At 39.4% G+C, this 24,808-nt stretch overlaps 2 protein-coding genes across 2 annotated transcripts; one reads left to right on the top strand and one right to left on the bottom strand.

Annotated features, from left to right (window-relative positions):
- Positions 1 to 1,877: 1,877 nt before the first annotated feature.
- TIMM9 (translocase of inner mitochondrial membrane 9) lies at positions 1,878 to 16,293 on the top strand. Its single transcript, XM_010588660.3, has 4 exons — positions 1,878 to 1,969; positions 11,570 to 11,631; positions 12,150 to 12,245; positions 13,249 to 16,293. The coding sequence occupies exons 2-4, from the start codon at positions 11,593 to 11,595 to the stop codon at positions 13,381 to 13,383; spliced, it is 270 nt and encodes an 89-aa protein (XP_010586962.1). The 5' UTR covers positions 1,878 to 1,969; positions 11,570 to 11,592; the 3' UTR covers positions 13,384 to 16,293.
- TOMM20L (translocase of outer mitochondrial membrane 20 like) lies at positions 14,800 to 23,356 on the bottom strand. The gene is made up of 4 exons (XM_003408676.2): positions 23,221 to 23,356; positions 22,973 to 23,016; positions 16,110 to 16,188; positions 14,800 to 14,975 (listed from the first exon to the last, which is right to left on the bottom strand). Exons 1-4 carry the CDS (start codon positions 23,354 to 23,356, stop codon positions 14,800 to 14,802), a joined length of 435 nt encoding a protein of 144 aa, XP_003408724.2.
- Between the last annotated feature and the right edge of the window lie 1,452 nt (positions 23,357 to 24,808).

Here is a 24,808-nt window from a genome sequence, read left to right as displayed (position 1 = left end):
TGGTGTCTTCTTTGTTGACATTTTTTCATTTGCTTTCTCTCTTTACATATAGATACTTTTTGCTGAACCATTTGCAAGTAAGTTGCACACATGATGTTTAGCCATAATTTCTTCAGCATGCATCTCCTTAAAGACATTGTAACCAAGCTACAGTAAAATTATCACACCTAGGAAGATTAATTTATTCAGATTTCCCAAGTATCCCAAAAATGTCTTTATTTTTGTCTCAAAAAATGTTTTCCTTTCGAGAGTCAGAATCTACTCAAGGTCCACACATAAAAGCATGTTTTTGATTGTCATGATTCTTTAGTCTCTTAATGTAGAGCAGTCCTCTATCCCTTTTCTTTATGAGTTTGACTCTTTTAAAAGATAAGGCCAATCTTATAACTTGTCCCATATTTGGATTTTCCTGATTATTTCCTCTGATCATAGTCAGGTAAAACAAATGTGGCAAAAAAGCACATAGGTAGTCTTGTGTCCTTATTGCATCCCACCAGGAAACATATCAGAACCCACTGTTTGTGAGACAGTACTAGGTTGAGTCACTTGGATAAGGTGGTAACTACCAGATGTTTCCACTGTAAAGATACAATTTTTCTTTTGTAATAAGTAACCTGCGGAGATGCTTTGAGACTATGGCTATACCTGGTTCCCCCAATAACCTATCACCCAGTGTCTTATCATCCATTCATGATCCTTGCGTGAATCACAAAATTACCAGTTACAGTACCAATGCAACAAGGACCAAGGGCAATTATAATGATATCAGAAGAATTAGTTACTGTGACCCAAGTTTGAGCAGAACTAGAGATTTGACTTCAGACCTGGTACAAATCTTCATATGATTCTAAAAAAAAAAGGAGGGCATCTCCCCATCATATCCTGGTTATTTTTTTCAATATTCAGCAGTTTCTGCAAATTGTTTGTACCTGCGTAATGATGTTCACCTAATAATTTTTTTCAGGGCCCTCGGCAACACTCTGCTCTTCTCCAGGAATTGACTTTCCTTTTGGAAAAGATTAAAATAATTTAGGGAAGGCTATTCTCAATAAGGAAACCCTAGTGGCATAGTGGTTAAGAGCTACGGCTTCCAACCAAAAGGTCAGCGGTTTGAATCCACCAGGTGTTCCTTGGAAATTCTGTGGGGCAGTTCTACTCTGTCCTATAGGGCCGCTATGAATCAGAATCCACTCTATGGTAATGGTGTATCTCAACAACAAAATAAATAAATAATTTTTAAAATAATTATTTAGGAAAGGAACTAGGTGCCATGGAGAAGAGATAGTGAGCGTGAGAAAATTGTAGTTGTAGGTAACAAAAAAAAATTACCAGTATTTTGGGCTTGCTGGAAAGAAGATCAAAAGAACTTGAAGCATGTATTTGGCTACTTGGAGAATAACATTTTTAGGTAGATGATATTAATTACAATAGCTTTTAAGAAACATGGATCTTATGGTACAGTGGGAAAAACATTGGATTTTGAAGTTCAAACATGTTGGTTGGTCCCCATCTGTCCTTGTTACTACTCTGTGTAAATGACCCCCATGTAAATTTCTTAGTCTTTTTGAATCATCCCTCCTAAGATTATTAGGAGAATCAGAAGAGAAATGTAATGCATATTTGTTACTTGGAAATATAAGGATAGCATGATAACCCAAAAAAAAAAAAAAACCCAGTGCCGTTGAGTCGATTCCGACTCATAGCATGATACTAAGTTTTTTTTTTTTTTTTTAATAATAAGAATTTTAACCTCAAGGACAGATTGAGGAAACTAATTTCACTTACTGAAGAGGCTTAAACAATGACTTTAGCCAACAGAAGTTTGGATTTTATCAAATAGATTGCCTCAGCAGTCATCTTATAACCTCCTTGTTTTATAGGTAAGGACTCAAGCATCACTGGAGACATTCAAGAAAAGGTTGAACAACCACTATTCCAGAACAGAAAAGAAACTCATGCATCAGAAAAGGTCTGAGCTTGATGACTGCTAAGATCACCCTTTACTATTACATCCCCAGGTTTTATGATGTATTTTGTTTGTCACAAAAACAACTCAGCATTGGTGTAATCATTCCCAAAACGTAACCCAGAGATTCTAGAACTCATCCCTTCCCTGTCTCCAGGTTTCAGCAATATGACCAAGAGTAACCCTTGCTTGAATAATTGTCTTCACCACAACAAACATTTGCTGTAAAATCTGGAAACCAGGACCAAATAAAAGAGCAGCCACATTGCTGATACCTGTTCTCACCATCAGGTGGTTTGTGTGGCTGTTGGACTTTGTTATTCAGCATAATTTATGATTAAATAGCTACAAACTAGAATACTGGAAGACTTGGAAGATCTCAAACTAGCAAGTAAATCTGTATTCACTTTTATCTCCAATATTTTTTAGGGACAGTTGCTTACAATCACCTGTAGCATAATCATGATGTTGGTAAATACAGAGAAGAACTTTGGAGATTTAGCCAGACTTGAGAAAATTGCTGTTAGCTCTTGGGTTTAATTGTAGGTCTGACAATATAATTGGGGGAAAAATACATAAATAGAGAAATACAAAGAAATAAATTGTAACGTTAACATGTAGCTCTCTGAGTAATAGATAATTGACTGCATTACTTTTATAATATGTAAACTTTTTTTTTTTAAGGAAGAGAAATGTAATGTTTAAGTACTGTATTTTAAAAGACAACACCAAGAAAATAATTTTAAATGAGAATTCATACCAACACCGTGTGGGGGCACTCCTTATCTGTGTCTTGTCAAGACATCCCAATAATAACTGTCATTTGTCACCATGAGTTGTATATACTATGGGGGAGATGGTGGTGGTAGCGTCAGCACAGTGTTGCCAGTCTCTGAAACTTAAAAAACTTTTAAAGATTTTATACTTTGCCTTTCTGAGATCTGGTTGAAAAAGTCAGTAAGTATGAATTTTATCTTGAAAAATACAAGGATAGGAAAAAGAACTGGAGTTTGGTATTACGCTTAGCAATCATGTAAATTTCTAAGATGTTGTAAGTAAGAAAATCAGATAGGGCCTTTTTGTTGTGGTGAGCTGTAGAAAGCCTAATTTCTGTGTGTCCTCCTAAAGTACAGTGAGTATACTGTACTAGTTTAAGAATTCTGAAGATTCAGAGTCTAGTGGATTACCTTTTATACCTTCCACTAGAGGCCTGTTGATAAACGAAGTTTCTCAGTGCGTGTTTTATTGTCCTTGTATTTTTTTTTCAGTTCCCACAAAACTGGTTTCATGTAACACCTATTTCTATAAAAGTTATATTACCAGTTCTTAGATCTTTTCAGGCTGTTTTCCGAGTGGGAAGCCTGAACAGCTCTAGTTGTAAACTTTTGCTAACAGCATTTGCTGTGCTGCATCTTATTCTTTGGCAGGAATTAGAAAGCTGTACAGCCTCTTTTGTTTTTTAATTCAACTTTTTATTTTGATATTATTGTAGATCCACATGCAATTGTAAGATAATGCAGAGATATCCCTTGTGCCCTTTACCCAGTTCCCCCAATGGTAACATCTTGTAAAACTGTAATACAGTATAACAACCGGGATGGTAACATTAATACAGTGAAGAAAACAGTTCAATTACAAGGATCTCTCACTTTGCCCTTTTATAACCACATCTATTTCCTTTCTGTCCCAACCCCTTCCTTAAACCCCAGCCACCATCAGTGTTTTCTATTTCTATAATTATGTCCTTTCAAGGATGTTATACGTATATGAAATCATGTGGGATGTAACCATTTGGGATTGACTTTTTTCATCCAGGTTGTTGTATTTCTTTTCTGTTTATTGCTGAGTAGTAGTCCATGATATGGATGTACCAGATTGTTTAATGGTTCACTCACTGTGACGGTTAAGGTTGTGTGTCAACTTGGCTGGACCATGATTCCCAGTGGTTTGGCAATTATGTGATGATGTAGTTTTCTAGTTATATCATGATGTAGTCATCCTCCATGATGTGATCTGATGTGATCAGCCAATCAGTTGTAAGGGGAGTTTCCTTGGGGATGTGGCCTGCACCCAATATATATATGTATGTATATATATACACATATATATACATATATATGTGTATATACATCACACACATACACACACATACACATTCTGGCAAACCTTACTCTCATGCTTATCTGACCTCTAGTTCTTGTGACTTGGGCCAGCGGCCTGCCATATTGCCTGTCGATCTGGGGGTTGTCAGCCTTCACAGCCTGTGAGCCAGGAGCCTGCCATCTTAATCTTACCTGTCGATCTTGAATTCATTAGCCTCTGAGGTCCATAAGCCAGCAGCCTGCTGTTTGACCTACAGATCTTGGGTTCATCAGCTCCTGCAGCTCCATGAGTGAGGATAAGCCCCCAGCCTGATGCCTGACGCATGGACTTGGAAATTGGCAGCCTCTATCCTGTGCTGTCTTCACAATCGCACCTATGCTTGAGCTCATTGTTAAAGCCACTGTGTCATTCCATCTCCTTGAGGGTCTTCCTCTTTTTCAGTGACCCTCTACCAAGCATGATGTCCTTCACCAGGGACTGGTCCCTCCTGATACCATGTCCAAAGTACATGAGACAAAGTCTCGCCATCCTTGCTTCTAAGGAACATTCTGGTTGTACTTCTTCCAAGACAAATTTGTTCTTCTGGCAGACCACGGTACATTCAATATTCTTTGCCAACACCATAATTCAAAGGCATTAATTCTTCTTAGGTCTTCCTTTTCATCATCCGGCTTTCGCATGCATATAAGGCAATTGAAAATACCATGGCTTGGATCAGACGCGGCTTAAAGTCTTCAAAGTGACATCTTTGCTTTTTAACACTTTAAAGAGGTCTTTTGCAGCAGACGTGCCCAATGCAATATGCCATTTGATTTTTTGACTGCTGCTTCCACGGGCATTGATTGTGGATCCAAGTAAAATGAAATCTTTGACGTCAGTCTTTTCTCCATTTATCATGATGTTGCTCATTGATCCAGTTGTGAGGATTTTTGTTTAATGTTGAGGTGTAATCCATACTGAAGGCTGTAGTCTTTGATCTCATCTGTAAGTGCTTCATGTCCTCTTGACTTTCAGCAAGTAAGGTTGTGTCATCTGCATAATGCAGGTTGTTAACACATCTTCCTCCAATTCTGATGCCCCAGTCCAAATAGTCCAGCTTCTCAGAGTACTTGCTCAGCATACAGATTGAATAAATATGGTGGAAGGATACAACCCTGACGCGCACCTTTCCTGACTTTAAACCATGCCATATCACCTTGTTCTGTTCGAACGACTGCATTGTGGTCTAAGTACAAGTTCCACATGAGCACAATTAAGTGTTCTGGAATTACCATTCTTTACAATGTTATCTATAATTTGTTATGATCCACACTGTTGAATGCCTTTGCATAGTCTTAAAACACAGGTAGACATCTTTCTGGTATTCTCTGCTTTCAGCCAAGATTCATCTGACATCAGCAATAATGTTCCTTGTTCCACATCCTGTTCTTTATCCAGCTTGAATTTCTGGCAGTTCCCTGTTGATGAGTTGTGGTAGTTTGGTCCATTTCATCTAAGTCTTAAAATTTATGTGTGTAGAGTTGTTTGTAGTATTCCCTTTAATCCTTTTGATATTTGCTGGATCTGTAGTAATATATCCTGTTTCATTCCTAATATTGATCATTTCTGTCTTGTTAGTCTTGCCAGAGGTTTGTCAGTTTCATTGACTTTTCAAAGATTTGTTTCATTGAATTTAGTCTGTTGTTACTCTTTTTTCATTTTCACTGATTTCTGGTAATCTTCTATCTACATGCTTTGGGTTTATTTTGCTCTGATTTTGTAGGTGTTTGAGGTGAGAGTTTAGTTAGACTGTTGCTTTGAGACTTTCCCTCTTTTCTAATGTATGCCTTTAGTGCCATAACTTTTTCTTTTGGTACCACTGCACACAAACTTTGATATTAAAAACAAAACTTCATTGCTTTCACGTCAATTCCAACTCACAGTAGCTATAGGACCAAGCAGAACTGCCCCATAGGGTTTCCAAGATACAGCTGGTAGATTCAAACTGCCAACCTTTTGGTTAGCAGCCGAATGCTTAACCACTGTGCCACCAGGGCTCCAAACTTTGATATGTTTTTATTTATAGTCAGTTCAATTTTTTTTTTCCCCTTGAGACTTCTTTTTTTGACCCATGGTTTATTTAGAAATACATTGTTTAGTTTTTTTAGTGTTTGGAGATTTTTCCTTTTATCTTAGTGTTACTGATTTCTATTTTGATTCCATTGTGGTTAGAAACACACTCTGTATGGTTTCTGTTCTTTTAATGTTTAAATTAGGTCAGTTTTATGGCCCAGAGTATGATTTGTCTTGGTATATGTTGCACAGGCACTTGATAAAAATGTGTATTCTGTGTTGTGGGGTATAATGTTCTGTAAATGTTTAGTTCCTTTTGGTTGATGATGTTATGGATTGAATTGTGTCCCTCCTAAAATATGTGTTGGAATCCTAACCCCTATACCACTTGAGACAGTTTTGGAAACACTGGTGGCATAATGGTTAAGTGCGACGGCTGCTAACCAGAAGTTCAGCAGTTCGAATCCACCAGGTGCTCCTTGGAAACTCTATTGGGGAGTTCTGCCCTGTCCTGTAGGGTTGCTATGAGTCGGAATTGATTTGATGGCAGTGGGTTTAGGTGTTTTTGGAGACAGTTTTATGATTTTTACTTCAGCCACCAAACATAATTTAGAAAACTCAAGAGAAAAAGAAAGCGTACTGTATTTACTTATATTTTTGATTACTGTGTTACTCCTCCTCCTTGATGTTCCAAAACTCCTTTTATCGTTACCTTTTTGTTTTAGAAATTCTCTGTAACCATTGTTAGGCTAGGTCTGCTGGTGATAAGTTCTGTTAGCTTTCCATCTGAAAATGTCTTGATTTCCCCTTCATTCCTAAAGGATATTCCTGCTAAACAATTATTGACAGTTCATTTCTTTCACCACTTGAAAAATGTGTCACTTTCTTCTGGCTTCCATTGTTTCAGATGAGAAATCTGCTGTCATTCTAATTGTTTCTCCCCTATAGGTAAGGTGCTTTTCTTTCACCACTTTCAAGATTTTTTGTTTACCTTTATTTTTTTATTTTCCAGACGTTTCAGTATAATGTATATTGGTGTGGATTTTTTGGGGTTTATCCTGTTTGGGGTTTGCTTAGCTTCTTAAATCTGAAGTTTTATAATTTATGTCATGCCAAATATGGGATGTTTTCAGCCATTATTTCATCAGCCCCACCGTCTTTTTCCTCTCCTTCTGGGACTCCCATGACAGGAATGTTAGATCATTCGATATGGTCCTACAGGTCCCTGATATGCTGTTCATTTTTTTCATCTGTTTTCTTTGATATTCTGATTGGGTAATTGTTCTCTCCTCCAGTTCTCTGATTCATTCTTCTGTCACCTCCATTCTCTTGTTGAGTCTGTCCATTGAATTTATTTCAGTTTTTATATTTTTCAGTTCTGAAATTGCCCTTTGGTCCTTCATATATTCTGTTTCTTTGATGAAACTTTGTATTTTTTTCATTTCTTTCAAATGTGTTCATAATTGCTCATTGAAGCATTTTTTATAATGGCTGTTTTAAAATCTTTGTCAGATAATTCTAACATTTGTCATCTCAGTGTTATCTTTTTTCATTCAGTTTGAAATCTTAGTTCTTGGTGATCCTCTTTTGTGACATTCTGTGTGTTGTGTTATGAGTCTGTGGATCTTACTTAAACCTTCTCTTTTAACTGGCTTCTTCTAATACCACTCTGGCAGGGGAAGAGGGGGTTGCTGCCTCATTACTGCCAGACGGAGGTAGACATCAAGACTCCTCACACTTAGTAACACTCAAGGTGGGGCGCCTTGTTACTGTTGGATTGTGATAGGAGTTCCAACTCCCAACTAGGCCTCCATTATACCTCCCTGGTGGGGAGCAGCTGGCCCCCATGTGGCCCCCGCTGACATTATGTAGTGTAGGTTAGGACGGGGAATGTGGTATAATTACCACTGGGCAGCGATACAAGTCCTGAATTTCAACTAGGCCTCCTCTGACTCCACTGTAGAGGGGAGGGGAGGGGTGCCTCCTTGCCAGCAGTGTGGAAGCCTAGCCTCCCTGTGGTTTCCACTGACACTGATGAAAATGAGGAGTGGGAAGAGGTTTTATTACCACCCAGCAGATGCCACTCTGTTGGGAGTGCTTTTAACTCATTAGAGCCTGTTTTTGCTGATGTAAGTGGGGAGTGGGTCTCACAGTTTTTTCTGTAGTGTTTGTCTGGAATAGACTGGTTATTGTGTTTTCCACCTTGTAGACTGCCCCTTTTATGGTCTTTTGGCTAGAGAGGGCGAGCTTTTTTGGGGGGGTTGTTTTCTATGTGCTTGATGGCATTTCTGGTTGCTGGCTTCTTCAGTTCCACATCTGGGATATATGAGATAAAAAAGGGACTCACCAGTGTGTTGTTCCTCAGATCCCAAGGTCACTAGCAGTTCTGACTTCTCGCCACCTTAAAGAACCTTATGATTGTTTTGAATGTAATGTCCAGAATTTTTAGTTGGACTTAGCAGGAGTAAGAGGGAACAGTACATCTGTTCTATCTTACCGAATGCAAAAGTCGTATACAACCTTGTTTTATGATATACTTACAGAATCTTCTGTTTCTTTGAGTAGTTAGTAGTATTTTAGCCAGTCATAAATATGCTTCTTGCCTGAGAAGTATGGCTGGTTTCAGAATTAACACAGTCCCTGGTACTTTAGGTATTCAGTAAGTATTTATTGAATGAATATCTACCAGTTAATTAGAATAGTTACTGCAAATATCCCAAATTATAAAAAAGTTTAAAATGGATATTAAAAGATGATTCAGTAATTAGGTTTGCATTTCTGTGCAGTTAAGTAGTTGGAGGATATGGAACGAGTGTTTAATGACTTAAAGAAACTAAGGAAAACTATAATGGATAGTATCTTACCTGGAACATACGAATGAATGATGTTAGTCACAGCAGTATCTGAAAAATTGTGACCTTCAGTTAATTCTTGGTATTTTCCAGGCAGTTTATTTAGTAAACGTATTACTTAAAATGCTGTGAAATGAAACAGGAACAAAAAGTATTCTTGTTAACCTTTCAGGTGTTTATGGAACACTGGTGGTTCAGTGGTAGTATCCTCGCCTTCCATGCAGTAGACCCAGGTTCCATTGCTGGCCAGTGAACCTCAAACGCAGCCACTATCCATCTGTCATTGGAAGTTTGGGTGTTGCTATGATGCTAAACAGATTTCAGCAGAGCTTACAGACTAAGACAGACTAGAAAGAAAGGCCTGATGGTCACTTTTGAAAATTGGCCATTGAAAACTCTATAGGTCACAACACTCTAATCTCATTGTGCCATGGGGTCGCCATGAGTCCAGCCAACTTGACGGCAGCTAACAACAGTAGTTGCCTAAATGCTGGGCTAACCTAAAACCTCTACTGCATTGTTAATCTGTGTTAACTTTCAGCCGCAGAGGTAAAGGAGGTTTAGTAGGAAAAGTAGTTTATATTCCTGTACTGCTAAACCAAAGAGTCTCTAAAGTATACACAGTTGTACTTTTTATTAAACACTATTTCAAAAACTATGGCTGTGACATCTGGACTGAGACTAGGATACTAAACAGAAAAGAACTGGTGCTTTCCACTGCATATGGAGAAATTGACTTTTCAAAAATGTCAGGATAAGGAAAAAAAAGAGGAAAATGTAGAAGGGGGAAAAGGTGTTTATGTGGTTAGGAATGACACTGCTGTGTGTGTTAATCAAAATGAGAATGCTGATTTTCTTTTCTCTTTTTCATGATGATGGCATGGACTTTGCCCTAAGCTTAAGTTTCTAGTTAGTTTCAACTGCTATAAGCTTGATGCTTTTCAGAGTCATTTTAAGTAATAATCAATGAGCTAGTAAGAATGATGTACACTTCCTGTTTCTCTTTTTTGGGCTGGTTATCAGGAAGCTCAAAGCTTAATACAATGCTCAATCACAGAAATTCTGTTAGTGTACAATGTACATACTGAGTATTTCCTTATTTTTCCTTCTACAAAGTGCTTAATTTTCTATTTCAATTTAAACAGCTTTATTATATACAAATCTTTTATATGAGACTGCTTATCCTTTTTAGAACTAGCCAGGATAAATAAATAATGTGATACATTCTTACATCTGAATCAACTGAGCCTGGGTTCTACATTTAGGATATACGAAATTCCTAGTAATTCAGAAAGGTTTTTGGACTTCCTTGTCTTCCCTTCTTTGTTGCCCCCAAGTTAGATCACAAGTATCATATGTTCAGAAGTTTTTGTGATTGCCCTTTTTTAACTGCCGAATGTACAACTACTGTTGTTTCAGAATGGTCTTTTAGAACTCGGAGTATTTTTCATGAGGATCATTTATGTATAAGTGGATGATGTTTGTCAGTGATTAAAAATTAACGTAAGAAGACCAGACTTAATGGTCTGACTGACACTAGAGGAACCACAGGAGACACGGCTTCCAGACTCTCTGTTAACCCAGAACTAAAGCCATTCCTGCAGCCAATTTTTCACACAAAGATTAGACTGGATTATAAAACATAAAGTAACACCCATGAAGAGTGTGCTTCTTAGTTCAAGTAGATACATGAGACTAAATGGACAGCTCCTGTCTGGAGGTAGAATGAGAAGGCAGAAAGGGATAGGAGCTGATTGAATGGACACAGGAAGCCGGGGGTAGAAAAAGGGAGTGTGTTGTCATAGTACAGGGATTGCAACTAGGCTCACATAACAATATCTGTATAAATTTTTGTATGAGAAAATTACCTTGAGCTGTAAACTTTCACCTAAAGCACAATTAAAAAAAAAAAAAAATTAACAGAACCTTTACATTTGCATAGAGATAGTAAAAAGGATCATTTAGTAGCACAGGTCAAAGTTATATTAGCAACCAGTGGGATAGTTAATTCAAGTGCTTGTGGAAGGCACCAGAGATCTCTTGGGCTTTACCTTAAGCAAGGCAAACTATCTTAAAACTGAATATTTAGATAGATGGGTGATGAATAAAACAGGGCCTTTGGGTCCCATAGTAACATTAAGAAAAACTAGTTGCTGTCAAGTCAGTTCCAACTCATGGCGACCCCAAGTGCCTCAGGGTAGAACTATATTCCACAGAGTTTTCAATGGCTGGTTTTCTGGAAGTAGATCACCAGGCCTTTCTTCCAAGGCACCTCTGGGTGGACTCAACCCTACAACTTTTCAGTTAGCAGCCAAGCACAGTAACAGTTTGAACCACCCAAGGACATAGTAACATTAAAAAAACTAATTCTAAACTCTAAGGTTCTGTTGTCATTAATGATCAGGGAGGCTGGGAGGTTGGCATATAATTTACATACACGGTTAGAAATTTATAAAATATATAACAATAACTTCAGATAAACTTGTTTCCATTCTGTTTCATATACTATTCTTGTTTTGATTACCTAACTCTTCAATTAGTCTAAAAATACTTGTTTATAGATTGACAATTTTTTTTTTTTTTAATTTTAAATCAGGTGACTAATAACCATACCAAAATATGGCTGCACAAATACCAGAATCTGATCAGATAAAACAGGTAAGATGTTATAATTAAGGAAAAGGGATTTTATTTAAAAAAAAAAAAAAAAGATATAACCATATCGGTGAGTGATCTCATAAAATAAACATTTATATTTCATTTCCAAGAGTGGATATTAAATGATATGAAGCATATGTATTTTCATTTGACAGATAAGAACTAAATATTCAGCTAGAAAACTGAATCATATTTTGTATAGCCTTTTTTTTTTTTATTATACACATTTAACTTAGTAGAAGAACCTATGATTTCAAGTATTACAGAGTATTTTACCTGAATATAAAACATTGGTAATTAAGTTTAAAAGCATACTTGTTTTAAAAACCAAACATTACTTGGTGTTGGGATAACTGGAAAAACATAGCAAGAAGGTTGCACAACTTAAAGAATATAGTCAGTGTCACTGAAGTGTATAGGTAGAACTTACTGAATTGCTGTATGTTGTGCTGTATATATTTTTACCACAATTAAAAAAGGAGGGAGTAACACTAAAGAATTTTCTGATTTGTTTATAGTTTAAGGAATTTCTTGGAACCTACAATAAACTTACAGAAACCTGCTTTTTGGACTGTGTTAAAGACTTCACAACAAGAGAAGTGAAACCTGAAGAGGTATGAATAGTTTTGCCTACTAAAATTTCTCTAAACTTTTGATAAACAATGCAAATAGGATTCCCCTAAGCATTTTTCTTGTTCCCAGTTATAGGAATTTGGGCTACCTTTTATGTTCTATTGCTTAAAGGAACTGAAGCAGCCAGGGACTCAGGGCATCAGGTTTAACAGTGACAAATTTAATATGACAGTCACATTGTCCCAAGACACACCTTTTTAGAGAAGATGTCTGGGGCTACTGAGTTACTGTACCACAGCAAAAATTCTTACTAGTTAGCTTTCAGTCAAGATGGCCTTGCTTGATAGGGTCTTTCTGTCTGACCCTGAGAACTCACACTGACTAGAAACAGCAGAGCTTGAATTTGATGGCTCAGATTGCATAGGTGGACTCCAAAATCCCAACCCTATCAGAAGTGTTAACTTTTAATATCCCCCATCAAAACATTTATACATTGATTCAAAATGGCATTAAAACTTCCTTCCATGGAAAATATTGATAAACATTCATGCCAAGAACTTAGCATATAATCAGCAATCAATAAGTACTTGCTAAATAACTGACAAAGTTTAGGAGAGATGCTAAGTGTAATATTTTTGTTTAAGAATAAAATGTTGAAAATTCTGCTAAGAATGGGTTTTCTCATTAAAATTGCTATTGGGCCTATATTTTAACCATTGTAAAAAGAGGATGAGAATGGGCGTTTAGTTAATACTGAAACATACCTTCAAGAAAAATAGACCAGAAGCTTCATGAAGGCAGGGCTTACCTACCATTGTTCCTAGTGCCTAGCTAGCAAACTGGTAGGCATTCAGTATACATTATACTTGTCAATAAGTAGAAGTATCAATAATTAAAAGTTTTGGTCATTTCCTACACATTAATACCATTTAATTTTCAGATATAGTCAAAAGCAAAACACCCAATGGTTGTTCTTTTGAAATACGTTTTTAAAAGTTGATATTTTTATGTTGCCTCTTTGGATCTCCCTTTTTTTATTTCTAGATCACCTGTTCAGAACATTGCTTACAGAAATATTTAAAAATGACACAAAGAATATCCATGAGATTTCAGGAATATCATATACAGCAGAATGAAGCTCTGGCAGCCAAAGCAGGACTTCTTGGCCAGCCACGATAGAGAAGTCCTGATGGATGGACTTTTGATATAATATTGCTAACAGTTGTTGCACTAGAAATGAGGATTCATTTGATAGAATCCCCTGAAAGCAAAAGTCACCATGTTAAACTGTCTGTTACGACTGTTAGACAAATGGAAACCACTGGAGAAACACAATTGCTGTGTACCAGGAATAATCAAATAGAAGGTCTTGTTTGTTGTTCAGTGAAAATAAGACGCAACATTTGCTGAGGCCTTAAGATTCAGCAGCTTGGTCACTTGATTAGAAAAATAAACCATTGTTTCTTCAATCATGACTGTTAATTTTAAAGCCAAATATGTGTTCAATCATGTATGAGATAGAAAAAATTTTTATTACTAAAAGTAAAATAAATGGAAGTATCACTGAGTAGTTGTTTATACTATATGGTACCATAGTATTCTGACTGGACTGTGGATACGTTGAAATGTTTTTCAGTCAGGATCATCCTCCAAGTATTCCTGTTCATTCATGTCTGCCTCAAATTGCTGGTAAATACATAAAATAGTTACTTGCTATCATTTCAATGCACGATCCTTTTTTTGCCTCCCTTCTTGTGTGAGGGTAGGCATTACACATTTTTATCCTGGCTATATTTTCATATATCTTCATGAAAAATCCCATCTGAGACTAGCTTGGGAATGACTGTTATTCTCTAATAGAGTCTGATTTTTTTGCTTTTGTTGTGTTTTGTTCAAAAACAATCAAGCATGAATGATTCTAAGTCAGACCAACAATATGACATCTGATTAATATGAAAAGTGAACCAAAATTAAAGTAGTTATCTTATGGCTAAATGAATCTGAAACAAATTAAGCATTTCGGGATATTCTGATTGATGCGTAAGTATACGAAACAGCTCGGTAAATGTAAGTGGACTAAAAGCTATTAATCAATTGGCTTATGAATGGATTTCATCTGATACCAATCTAAAGTTGTACTTAATAGAACACTAATTAACCCATATGTTTAATTTTATCAAAACGGTTTCTATAGATTCTCATGTTAATGGAAAGTAGAAGTGTTCTGCTTTGATAATTTACTCTTTTTCTGTATTATATCTAGTTTTTAAGCCATTAAGTCACTTAACAATACCATTTAGCTTATAGGGCTCTATCCACATTACTGCCAATAATTATGATGTCTTCGGAAGTACAAAGATAAACAAAATATTAACAATGCACTCTTTGAAGCTGAAATGTTAAAGCATGGATAATACTCAACAAAATATACAATTCATTATTAGCCAAAGGAATATGAAAGAATAGACTCGTTTCATCATAAAGCAAGAAAAGCAACCAAAAAGTCAGATACTTACTCATTTAAAACTTTGAGCTACTAACACACATACTTTGCAACTTCTTTGTAATCAAGCTCAACATAGTTATTTACAGTATTCATTTCATAAAGATAGTTAAATATGTGCTTACCTGGCAAATAAGGGGAATTTTGTGCAACAGCATCTCAAATACCTTGGGAGGGAGGGTGAGTTTGAAAACTTTCAGAAGTTCCTGTGGTTGCCCACACAGTAAAAGGGCATTGCTGAGATGTTCGACCCCCATTCTATGCTCTCCTGAAACAGATTAATGAATTTTAAGCTTTTTCAAGATATGACATGTATTATATATCCAGGGGAGAAAAATCAGAGATTTATGAAATTTGATTTCTAAGTAAAGTTCTACAGGCATCATTCCATTAGACAGTACAGGAATGATGGTTCATCATTTGATCATCAGAAATAAGTACTATTGCTTTATTATCTGTTTTTGATGAAGACTGAAGTTGTCAAGGATTTCATTTTACTTGGATCCACAATCAACACCCATGGAAGCGGCAGTTGCAACATCAGAAGACACACTGCATTGGGCAAATCTGCTGCAAATGACCTCTTTAAAGTGTTGAAGACTTGAAGACTAAGGTGCGCCTGACCCAAGCCATGGTATTTTCAATAGCATCATATGCATGTGAAAGCTGGACGATGAATAAGGAAGACAGAAGAAGAATTGATGCCTTTGAATTATGGTGTTGGTGAAGACTATTGACTATACCACGGACTGCCAAAAGAACAAACAAATCTGTTTTGGAAGAAGTGCAACCAGAATGCTCCTTAGAAGCAAGGATGGAGAGACTACATCTTACATACTTTGGACATGTTGTCAGGAGAGATAAGTCCCTGGAGAAGGACATCATGCTTGGTAAACTACGGGGTCAATGAAAAAAAGGAAGACCTTCAACAAGATGGAGTGACACAGTGGCTGCAGCAGTGGGCTTACGCATAATGATTGTGGGTATGGCACAGGACCAGGCAATGTTTTGTTCCGTTGTACACAGTGTCACTATGAGTCAGAACTGACTCAATGGCACCTAACAGCAACAACATTGCTTTGTTAAGAATTCTCTAATGAGACAGCGTTCTTACATTTAGTAATCTGGAAAATCCACTTACTTTTACCTGACAATAAATGAGATTTTCTTGTATTTGGTTTTGCTCTCCAATCTGCCCACTTCTAACACTGTAATATAAACTTTACAGTAGGGTAGAGCTAGACAGTGTGATGAAGCTTAAAATGCTAAGACAGCTTCATATTAACTGAAGCAAGTTGGTTAACACATCTACTTATTTGACATTCAAGTACTAATCAACAAATATTTCTTTAACGTAAAGTATCATAAATAACTACTTACAGAATAACATTTACATTCTTACCTCTAGATAACCAAAGTTCTCCCATCTGTACCTCATGCAGAAGAAGTTCTTGCAATTTTTCATTTGCTGAATCCCACAACTAAAAGATTCACAAAATATATTTAACAGTGAGTAATGAGCATATACTATACGGTGACTGATCACACTAATTAAAAAAAAAAAAAACTAAATTTCCAAAGCCAAAGTATGACATAAGGCAGTACTTTATAATATTTAAACCAGTTTCTTAAAATGGAGTTACAATTCCAGCTGATAGAGAAAACAAATACATGGCATATTCAAGTTAGACTGAGATTCTTAAAATAACCTTCATCCATGTAACTATAAAAAGGTGGAACCCTGGTGACACAGTGGTTCAGAGCCTCAGCTTCTATCCAAAAAGATTAGCAGTGCAACAACGATGAATCCACGAAACATAGCATGGATGAATCTGGAAGGCATTATGCTGAGTGAAATTAGTCGCAGAAGGGCAAGTATTGTATGAGACCACTGTTATAAGAATTCAGTAAAAGGTTTAAACACAGAAGAAAACATTCTTTGATGGTTATGAGGGTGGGGAGGGAGGGAGATGGGTATTGACTAGGTAATATATAAGAATTATCTTAGGTAAAGGGAAAGACAACACACAATACAGGGGAAATCAGCACAGCTGGACTAAACCAAAAGCTTAAGAAGTTTCCTGAATACAACCAAACACTTAGAGTAGCCGGGGCAGGGGCCTGGGGACCATGGTTTCAGGGGACATCTAGGTCAATTGGCATGACAAAGTTGATTAAGAAAATGTTCTGCATCCCACTTTGGTGAGTGGCGTCTGGTGTCTTAAAAGCTAGCAAGTGGCCATCTAAGATGCATCAATTGGTCCCAACCCATCTGGAGCAAAGGAGAATGAAGAACACCAAAGAGTCAAGGAAAATATGAGCCTAAGAGACAGAAAGGGCCACATAAACCAGAGACTCCATCAGCTTGAGACCAGAAGAACTACATGGTGCCCGGCTACCACCAATGACTGCGCTGACAGGGAACACAACAGAGAGTCCCTGACGGAGCAGGAGAAAATTAGGGTGCAGAACTCAAATTCTAGTAAAAAGATTAGACTTAATGGTCTGACTGAGACTGGAGGAACCCCAGAAGACATGGTCCCTGGACTGTTGTTAAAGCAGAACTAAAACCATTCCCAAAGCCAACTCTTTGGACAGATTAGACTGGACTATAAGACATAAAATAATACTCGCGAAGACTGTGCTTCTTAGTTGGTTCTTAGTTCAAGTAGATACATGAGACTAAATGGGCAGCTCCTGTTCAGAGGCAAGATGACAAGGCATAAAGGGACAGGAGCTGGTTGAATGGATATGGGAAATCCAGAGTGGAAAGGAGGAGTGTGGTGTCACACTATAGAGGGAGCAACTAGGGTCATGTAACAATGTGTGTATAAATTTTTATAGGAGAAACTAGAGCTGTAAACTTTCACTTAAAGCACAATAAAAAAATTAAAAAAAAACGGGGATTACACATGTTTTAAAAAGATATACCAGGTCTTTCCTTATAGGAAACAATATAAATGTAAATAAAGATACCACCAAAAAAAAGATAGTTCGAATCCACCAGCTGCTCCTTACTGTATCCTATAAGGGTCACTATGAATTGGAATCAACTCAACAACAACAGGTCTTCTTGGTTTTTATAACAAAGGTAGTTTTGTATGTTGTAAAGCTATTTTCCTGTCTAGGTAGGGTATTAACAGTGCTGTGTTTATTTCGTTGCATTGGTTTCTCTGGCCTACAGGGTCATTTAGATCAGGATCCCTGTTCATGCAGCATAATTCTCTAGCAAACCAAAAAAACGAAACCTGGTGCCACTGAGTTGATTCTGATTCACTGACCCCCTAGGACGAGTAGAACTGCCCCATAGGGTTTATAAGACTGTAAATCTTTACAGAAGCAAACTGCCATATCTTTCTCCTGCAGAGCAGCTGGTGGGTTCAAACTGCTGGCCTTTCACTTAGCAGCTGGGTGTTTAACCACTGTACCATCAAGGCTCCAACTCTCTAGCAAAAACCAAAACCTAACCTGTTGCGGTCGAGTCGATTCCAACTCACAGTGACCCTATAGAACAGGGTAGAACTGCCCCACAGGGTTTCCAAGGAGGCTGGTGGATTCAAACTGCCAGCCTTTTGGTTAGCTGCTGCAGCTCTTAACCATTGCATCACCAGGGCTTCAGCTGTCCAGTAGGCAGGCAAAAAGATACGCTAAGGCTTTTGTATGGGAACCCTCACAAGTAGAGGGGTAAAGGGCATGGTGAGTGGTCGGCAGTTAGTGCTCCAAAGAGACACTGTAGTTCACTGCAGTCTAGCTCAGGAAGATGAGCATAGCCACAGGATAGCATCATCCCTGGTAAGAGGCCCAGGGCTGGTCTTCGAAGGTAGGGTAGGCAGGTGTTAGCCTAGAATATCAGTTCCACTGCCAGTCACTTCATCTTCAATCTTTTACATCCAGAGAGTTTTTTGTATTTGTTTTCCCCAAGAATTCTCTCTGTAAAATGGGAACCTAGGAGTGGTTCATTTTAAGCTTTTATCAGTAAACATGCTAATGATCAGTAACAACCATAGGTTTCATTCAACAGATGTTTAGTGAGAACAGGACTCTAGGAAGAGCTGGAAGGAATAGGAAACCAAGACCCCATGTGTCCATCCACAAGGAGCTTACAGTCTAACCAAGGAAAATGACCAGTACCCTTAGGTACAACAGTGAAGTCCAATGTCAAGGGCTCAAAGCACAGAGACCTTACATCTAGTTGGGGAATAAAGAAAGGTTTCCCAGAAAAGATAGCATTTGAGATGTGGCGAGGTTCAGTGAATGTTTTGGTGAAGAAAATACAAGTGATGGAAAATTGCAGGGAGATATCAAGTGATCTTAAATAATTTAGCTGGATTATGATGAGATGAGTGAGGGGGAAATCTAATGGTAACAATAATAATAACTTGCAATTATTGAAAGCCAGCTATGGACTAGGAACTTTACATATATTATTTCTAATCTTAGGAATATAAAGTGTTACTATAGAAGGAACCCATGAAAGGCCAAGATGCCAAGCTAACCTGCAGAGTAGGGAGCTACTGCAAGGAGTTATATATTCAGAGCTACCATAGAGAGAAAGAATTTACTCTGTTAGCACAAGAATGGGCAGGGAGACTAGGTAGAATATGACTGGGAAAGCCTGGGTAAGGGAATAAAAGCCTGAAGTGGTGTGGAAGCATTAGAAACAGAGAGTAAAGTATGTGATAAGCTGTAGAAAAACAAGAATTTGGAACTGATTGTGGAGAATGAGGCTGATATTTAAGCAAGATGAAGTGGGGTCACAGCAGGGAGGCTAGTGATACTAGGAGCATCACGAAGAAGCAGAGGAGGAGGAGCAGTGAAGAGGGACCAGATGATGACTTGACTTTGGAACGTACGAAGGTGAGATGCCTTAAGAGCAGAAGATAGCGTCTGGCAGGTAGGCATGTGGCTCTGAATTCTTCAGGAGACTGGATGTAGAGAAGTACATCTGACAGTCAGGTGTGGAGAAGGGAAAGAGCTCCTAGGGAGAAGCAGGAAGAGAATACCTGAAGGGTCTGTTAAGACTGCAGTTTCATGGGCTCTACCCAGACCTACTGAAACAATCCTTAGGAATAGGGCCTAGGAATCTAAATTTTAACAAGTTCCTCAGGTAATTCTTACGCACTCTAAAGCCTGAGAATGCCTTGGACTGTTCTTGACCTCCTAAATCAGAGTCGCTGGTGCTAGGATCAAATAACCTTTTCTAACAGACACCCCAGATAAATCAAATGGACCACACTTTGAGAAAGAAAAAGGTACTGGGATAAGAAAGATCCTAGAAGAGGTGGAAGGGGAGAACTCTGCCTAGGTTTATTCATGTATAAAATGAGAAGAACTGAGTTACGAGGATATGATAAAACATTCGAAAAATCCTGCTTCAGCCTCTTCTTTTTACATAATTCAGAGCTTCAGTATTTCCCACCTGAACTGCCACTGAACTGATTTTCCTGTTTCCAACTTCCTTCCACCACCCCGTCTTCCATAATGACAATAGAATGATCTTCCTTAAAAAATGAAATAAAACAAATAATTGCATCCCTTCTCTGAAATAAAGTCACCTTCACTGATTATCCATCACAACAGAAAAATCTCCACTTCTCAGTTTGGCATTCAAAGCTTCCCACAATAAAACACCAACTGGTTTTGTTTCCCACTATAACCCACCACTAAGCTATCTTTCAGGCCACTGCATTCCCTGAATACTGCAATTTTGGGGTTTGTGCCTCAGCACAAGCTGTTTCCTTCTGCCTAGAGTGAACAACAATATTCAGCAAATATTTGCTGACCACCTACAATGTGCTAGACATTGTTGTAGGCACTGGGGAGACAACGGAGAATAAAACACAAAGTCTGCTCTTAGGGAGCTTAGTCAAATAAGTAGAAAGCATTAATCAAATAATCACACAAACAAACGTGCAAATGCAACTATGGATGATGGCAATGAAAGACAGGATCACGGAGTTGTACAAGGCTCTACCTCAATCAGGGAGGTCAGAGAAGGTATCTTCCTATCTAGCTCCTCAGACACTCCCTGCCAGACTTCCTTAAAAAAAAAACAGTGTCAAAATCTGATTCCTGCCTGTCTGTGACCCTTTAATCAAGCAGTCATCGTGAACTATCCACTCTTCCTGGACAATTTATCTCACATCTATTCCAGTTATCACTGACACCACCATAGTTCAAAACTTTTATAGTTCTCACCTGTACTGCTCTAACAGCTTGTTCCCCTCAATGCATCTAGCTCACTCCTGCCACATCAAACTAAAAAAGTTTTTTCTTTTTAATTTTAATTCCTGCCCAGAAATATTTTGTACTTGTCCCATTAAATATGAATTCCTTAACCCTGCCTTCAAAGCCTTTCCTAATTCGACCACTACTTAGTTCTCCAACCTTACCTCCCACTATTCCCCACTGTGACTCCATTGCCTACCTGACTTCCTGAATAGGCCTGGCAGATTGCACACTCTGTACCTCTATGAATGTGCAGTTCTCTCCATCCCAAATGCTGTCTCCCCCTGAGAACAGGCCTCGAACTCGGCACATTTTTCCAGGCTCGGTTCAGTGATTCTGACTTCTCCCCACCAAAGTCTTTCCAGGACTGCATTTTCCAAAAATAGCCACAGCAATATTCCTGGTCCCAGGGGTTCTTCAAAAGCCTTGCTTTTCCCCCACCAAAAAGGAGAGTCTATTTCCCCTCCCTTGAAATTGAGCAAGCCTCAATGTTGCAGAAGTTGCACCACCTGGCACTCTTGCTCTCTATACAAACACACACAAAAACACATTTGTTTGCCTCCTTAGGACCCAGCCACCATGCTGTAAAGAAGTCCAGGCCATATGGAGTGCTCTGGCCAACAGCCACCAAATATGTGAAGGAATGAATGAGTTTTCAAATGGCCCGCCCCCAGTCCTTGAGCCTCCATGGCTGAAGCTGAGTGGAGCAGGGAAGAGCCTGTGTACACTGCAAATTCTAGTGCAAAATAGATATTGTTTTAAACCAGTAAGCTTAAAACAGGAATTAGCAGATGGAACAACTTCCCTGATAATCCAAACTTGAAAATGATCTCTGCCTCCTCTGATCTGTTCCTGCATTTGTTGGCCTCATCCACTGCCTTGTTTTGGGGGTTATTCTTACTCCTCTGTTGCTGTCTTCTGCCACATCTAGGACAGTGCCTTACATACAGGAGGCTTTCATTGACTTACCAACTGAATGAATGAAGGCTGACTTGGTTAATTCTGAAAATGCATACAAGAACCTAAGAACTACCTACAGCACTTAAGAGCTGATGTGAGTTCGTTAAACTGGGCCAACTACCAAGATGATTGCTTGTAATTGTTATTTAAAAATAAATGCCATTTTATCTGCTTCTGAGTTAGAAGAAAAGCCCTATATTACAGAAACTGGTGGCGTAGGGTTACTGCCCCATAACCCTTGCCCAGCCTGGGTTTCTAAGTGTCCTGTGTGGCTCTTTCAAGGCAAAAGCTCCTCTTCCTTGTTTCAATTAAAAGCACCAGTTCTTACGTGTTTATAGCTGTGTTTATAAGCTGAAATTGTCCCTCCTTTCCTTCCTTTTGCAGTAAGAGAATAAAATCTAAAAAATAAGGCAGCACCTAAGTAGGGCAAGGGCAGGCCTCTGCTCCGTCTGATGGTACTACCCAAACCAACCGTGCGTGTGGACTAGATTCCGACTGCCCCATAGGGTTTCCAAGGCTGTAATCTTTACAGACACATACTGTGGACATGTTATCAGGAAAGACCAGTCCTGGAGCAGGAAGGCCCTGTATTATATCACGCTTGGTAAAGTAGAGGGTCAGCGGAAAAAGAGGAAGGCCCCCAGAGAGATGGATTGACACAGTGGTCTGCAACAGTGGGCTCAAGTAGAGAAACGATCATAAGGGTGTTGCAGGACTGGGCATTGTTTGTTATACATAGGGTCACTGTTAGTCAGAACCGACTCCACGGCACCTAACAATCTTTATGGAAGCGGACTGACACCTGCTTAGATGCTCTCCCTCCAGCGGCTGTTGGGGTCGAACTGTCAACCTTTCCGTTAGCAGCCACGCGCTTAACCACTACGCCACCAGAGCCCCGTACCTGAACCAAAACTAAATCAAACCCAATCCGTTGCCCTGGAGTCACTCTGCCTCACAGAGGCCTGGGAAAAACCTGCTGGGTGAATCAACTATAAGACACTAAAGCCAGGCCAGGAAACTATCGGAAGTGAAAAGGAACTCACTAAAAACACCACCAGTGCATCTAAAGCATTTCACCTGCGCACCCCGTTCCTTAGCCTGTGCCTGTTCCGCTCTTCTTTCTGCAAACACAACATGGCACGTGCTGGTTGGAGGCTCGTCCCAAGGCTGGCGTGGGCCCACCTGTCCCGCCCGCCCGGCGCCACTGGCCCCAAGGCGGCGGCGACGGTGTCTGCACTCGCGGCCCGGCCTCGCCTAGGGGGTCCGGCCCGTCCGGAGGCCCGCCCTGCCCAGCTCAGCCGCGCCTCCACCTCCGCCGCACTCACTGTCCCGCAGGCGGCGCTTGAAAGCGGGGTCGCCGCGCCGCTTCCGGTCGAAATACACACAATAGCCGAGAAAGGCGACGACGCCGCAGACCGCCAGGGCCGCCAGGAGGCCGAGGAGGGTGCGGACACCGGGCATCCGGCCGCGGGCGCCCCACGAGCCGAGCGTTGGACGCGGGCTGGCGAGCGCGGTGCCCCCGGCCGGCAGGGGGCGTCGGCACAGCGGCCCAACCCCGGCTTCCTGGCTTTCCGGGCGCCCCAACCAGCCCGTCGACGCCTCGCACGAAGGCTTTCAGACAGATGAGAAAACCGAGGTTCGGAAAGTGTGGGAAGTATCACAAACACCGAGCAGCTCAGAGCTGTTCGAACCAAGGTTTGTCGCACTCCACATTCTGAATCCCTTTCAGAAACACGCCCCGCCCCTATGCTTAGGATACCCATGCGGGGCAGTCTGGTTAGCTGAGGCCTGAGCTCTCCTTAGGCCTCTGTTCTCTTACCTGCAAAATGAAGTCGATTCTAAGGTCAACAAGGGCCATCTCCTGGTTCACAACACTGCCCACTGGGCACCTGCACAGAAACCGAGTCTGGTCTCCTGTCTTCCTTTGTTACCCGAGAGGTCTCAGCCCAAAGTTCCCAACACCTTAGGGAGAGGAGGGAGGAATTTGAAACAAAATTTACCCTAGAAAAAACATTATTTGCTGGCTTAGGCGTGGTAATCAGAGGTCTCTGAGCAAAAAGAGTTACCAGAGAGACTCATGACACTTGCTGGCCTAGATGTTTCTCTAATATTTGCCTTATTTAGCAGACTCAGCAGGAAAAAAAAAAAGGTAAGGCTTTGACCCAAATACCAAAGGGTTTTTTTTTTTTTTAATTTTTATATTAAGCCAAAAAGAAGGCATAAGCTAGGTTAAGAACCTCAAGAACTAAATATATATATATATTTTTCCCTTAGGTTATCCAACTGCGATTTGCTGCACAAGCCTCTAGTATGTGCAAAGCAAGATGCTCGTTATGCTACCAATACCAATGACATTGACAAGTAGCCTCTGCCCACACAATGTCAGTTAGCAGGTGTTAAGTTACATACAAATGCTTCATTGAGCATTGTATATTTTTTTTCTATAACTCTTTGGCTGTTGTCAACAACCGATTGTAAACACTAATAGAAGACCGAATCAGCATCCAGTAACTGTTACAGGTGATCTGGGAGTGGTTTTTGGTCCAGAACCTTGATGACTGGTTAGCCCAGCTCTAAATGATCTTTTTCTAGGCTGATTGCTCCTGTCTTCTAACACCACCACTCTACTCCTTTCTATTCCCATCCTTCATTTCCACTGAGCTCATAGTTAGCCCCTGTGGTACGTGAAAATGGGTGGGGCCAGAGAAACTGCACTAGGTAGGTGTTCAGGGACATAGTAAGCAGTGACATGTAAAGGTAGGAGAATTATTACAGCAATTAGAAACACATTACTGAAGTTGAAATTGCCAGAGACCTTGAGGAAAACTGAAAAAAATTTCAAGCAAATTTCCATGTTAAAGATTTTTCTTCTCAAATATAGACCAACACTCTTGTTGGTGATCAGAATTCCTA

The sequence above is a fragment of the Loxodonta africana genome, chromosome 10 (genome assembly GCF_030014295.1).
Source record: "Loxodonta africana isolate mLoxAfr1 chromosome 10, mLoxAfr1.hap2, whole genome shotgun sequence".
Lineage (NCBI taxonomy): Eukaryota > Metazoa > Chordata > Mammalia > Proboscidea > Elephantidae > Loxodonta > Loxodonta africana.
The sequence above is the reverse complement of the archived record's forward strand: the minus strand, read 5'-3'. Positions and strand labels throughout refer to the sequence as shown.

Coding starts and splice junctions, on each gene's coding strand:
- TIMM9 (XM_010588660.3), top strand. CDS start 11,593: ATGGCTGCACAAATACCAGAATCTGATCAGATAAAACAG. Junction 11,632..12,149: donor AATCTGATCAGATAAAACAG/GTAAGATGTTAT, acceptor ATTTGTTTATAG/TTTAAGGAATTTCTTGGAAC. Junction 12,246..13,248: donor GAGAAGTGAAACCTGAAGAG/GTATGAATAGTT, acceptor TTTTATTTCTAG/ATCACCTGTTCAGAACATTG.
- TOMM20L (XM_003408676.2), bottom strand. CDS start 23,356: ATGCCCGGTGTCCGCACCCTCCTCGGCCTCCTGGCGGCCCTGGCGGTC. Junction 16,189..22,972: donor CTAAGGAACGGGGTGCGCAG/GTGAAATGCTTT, acceptor TGAATCTTTTAG/TTGTGGGATTCAGCAAATGA. Junction 14,976..16,109: donor AGAACTTTGGTTATCTAGAG/GTAAGAATGTAA, acceptor AATCTGTTTCAG/GAGAGCATAGAATGGGGGTC.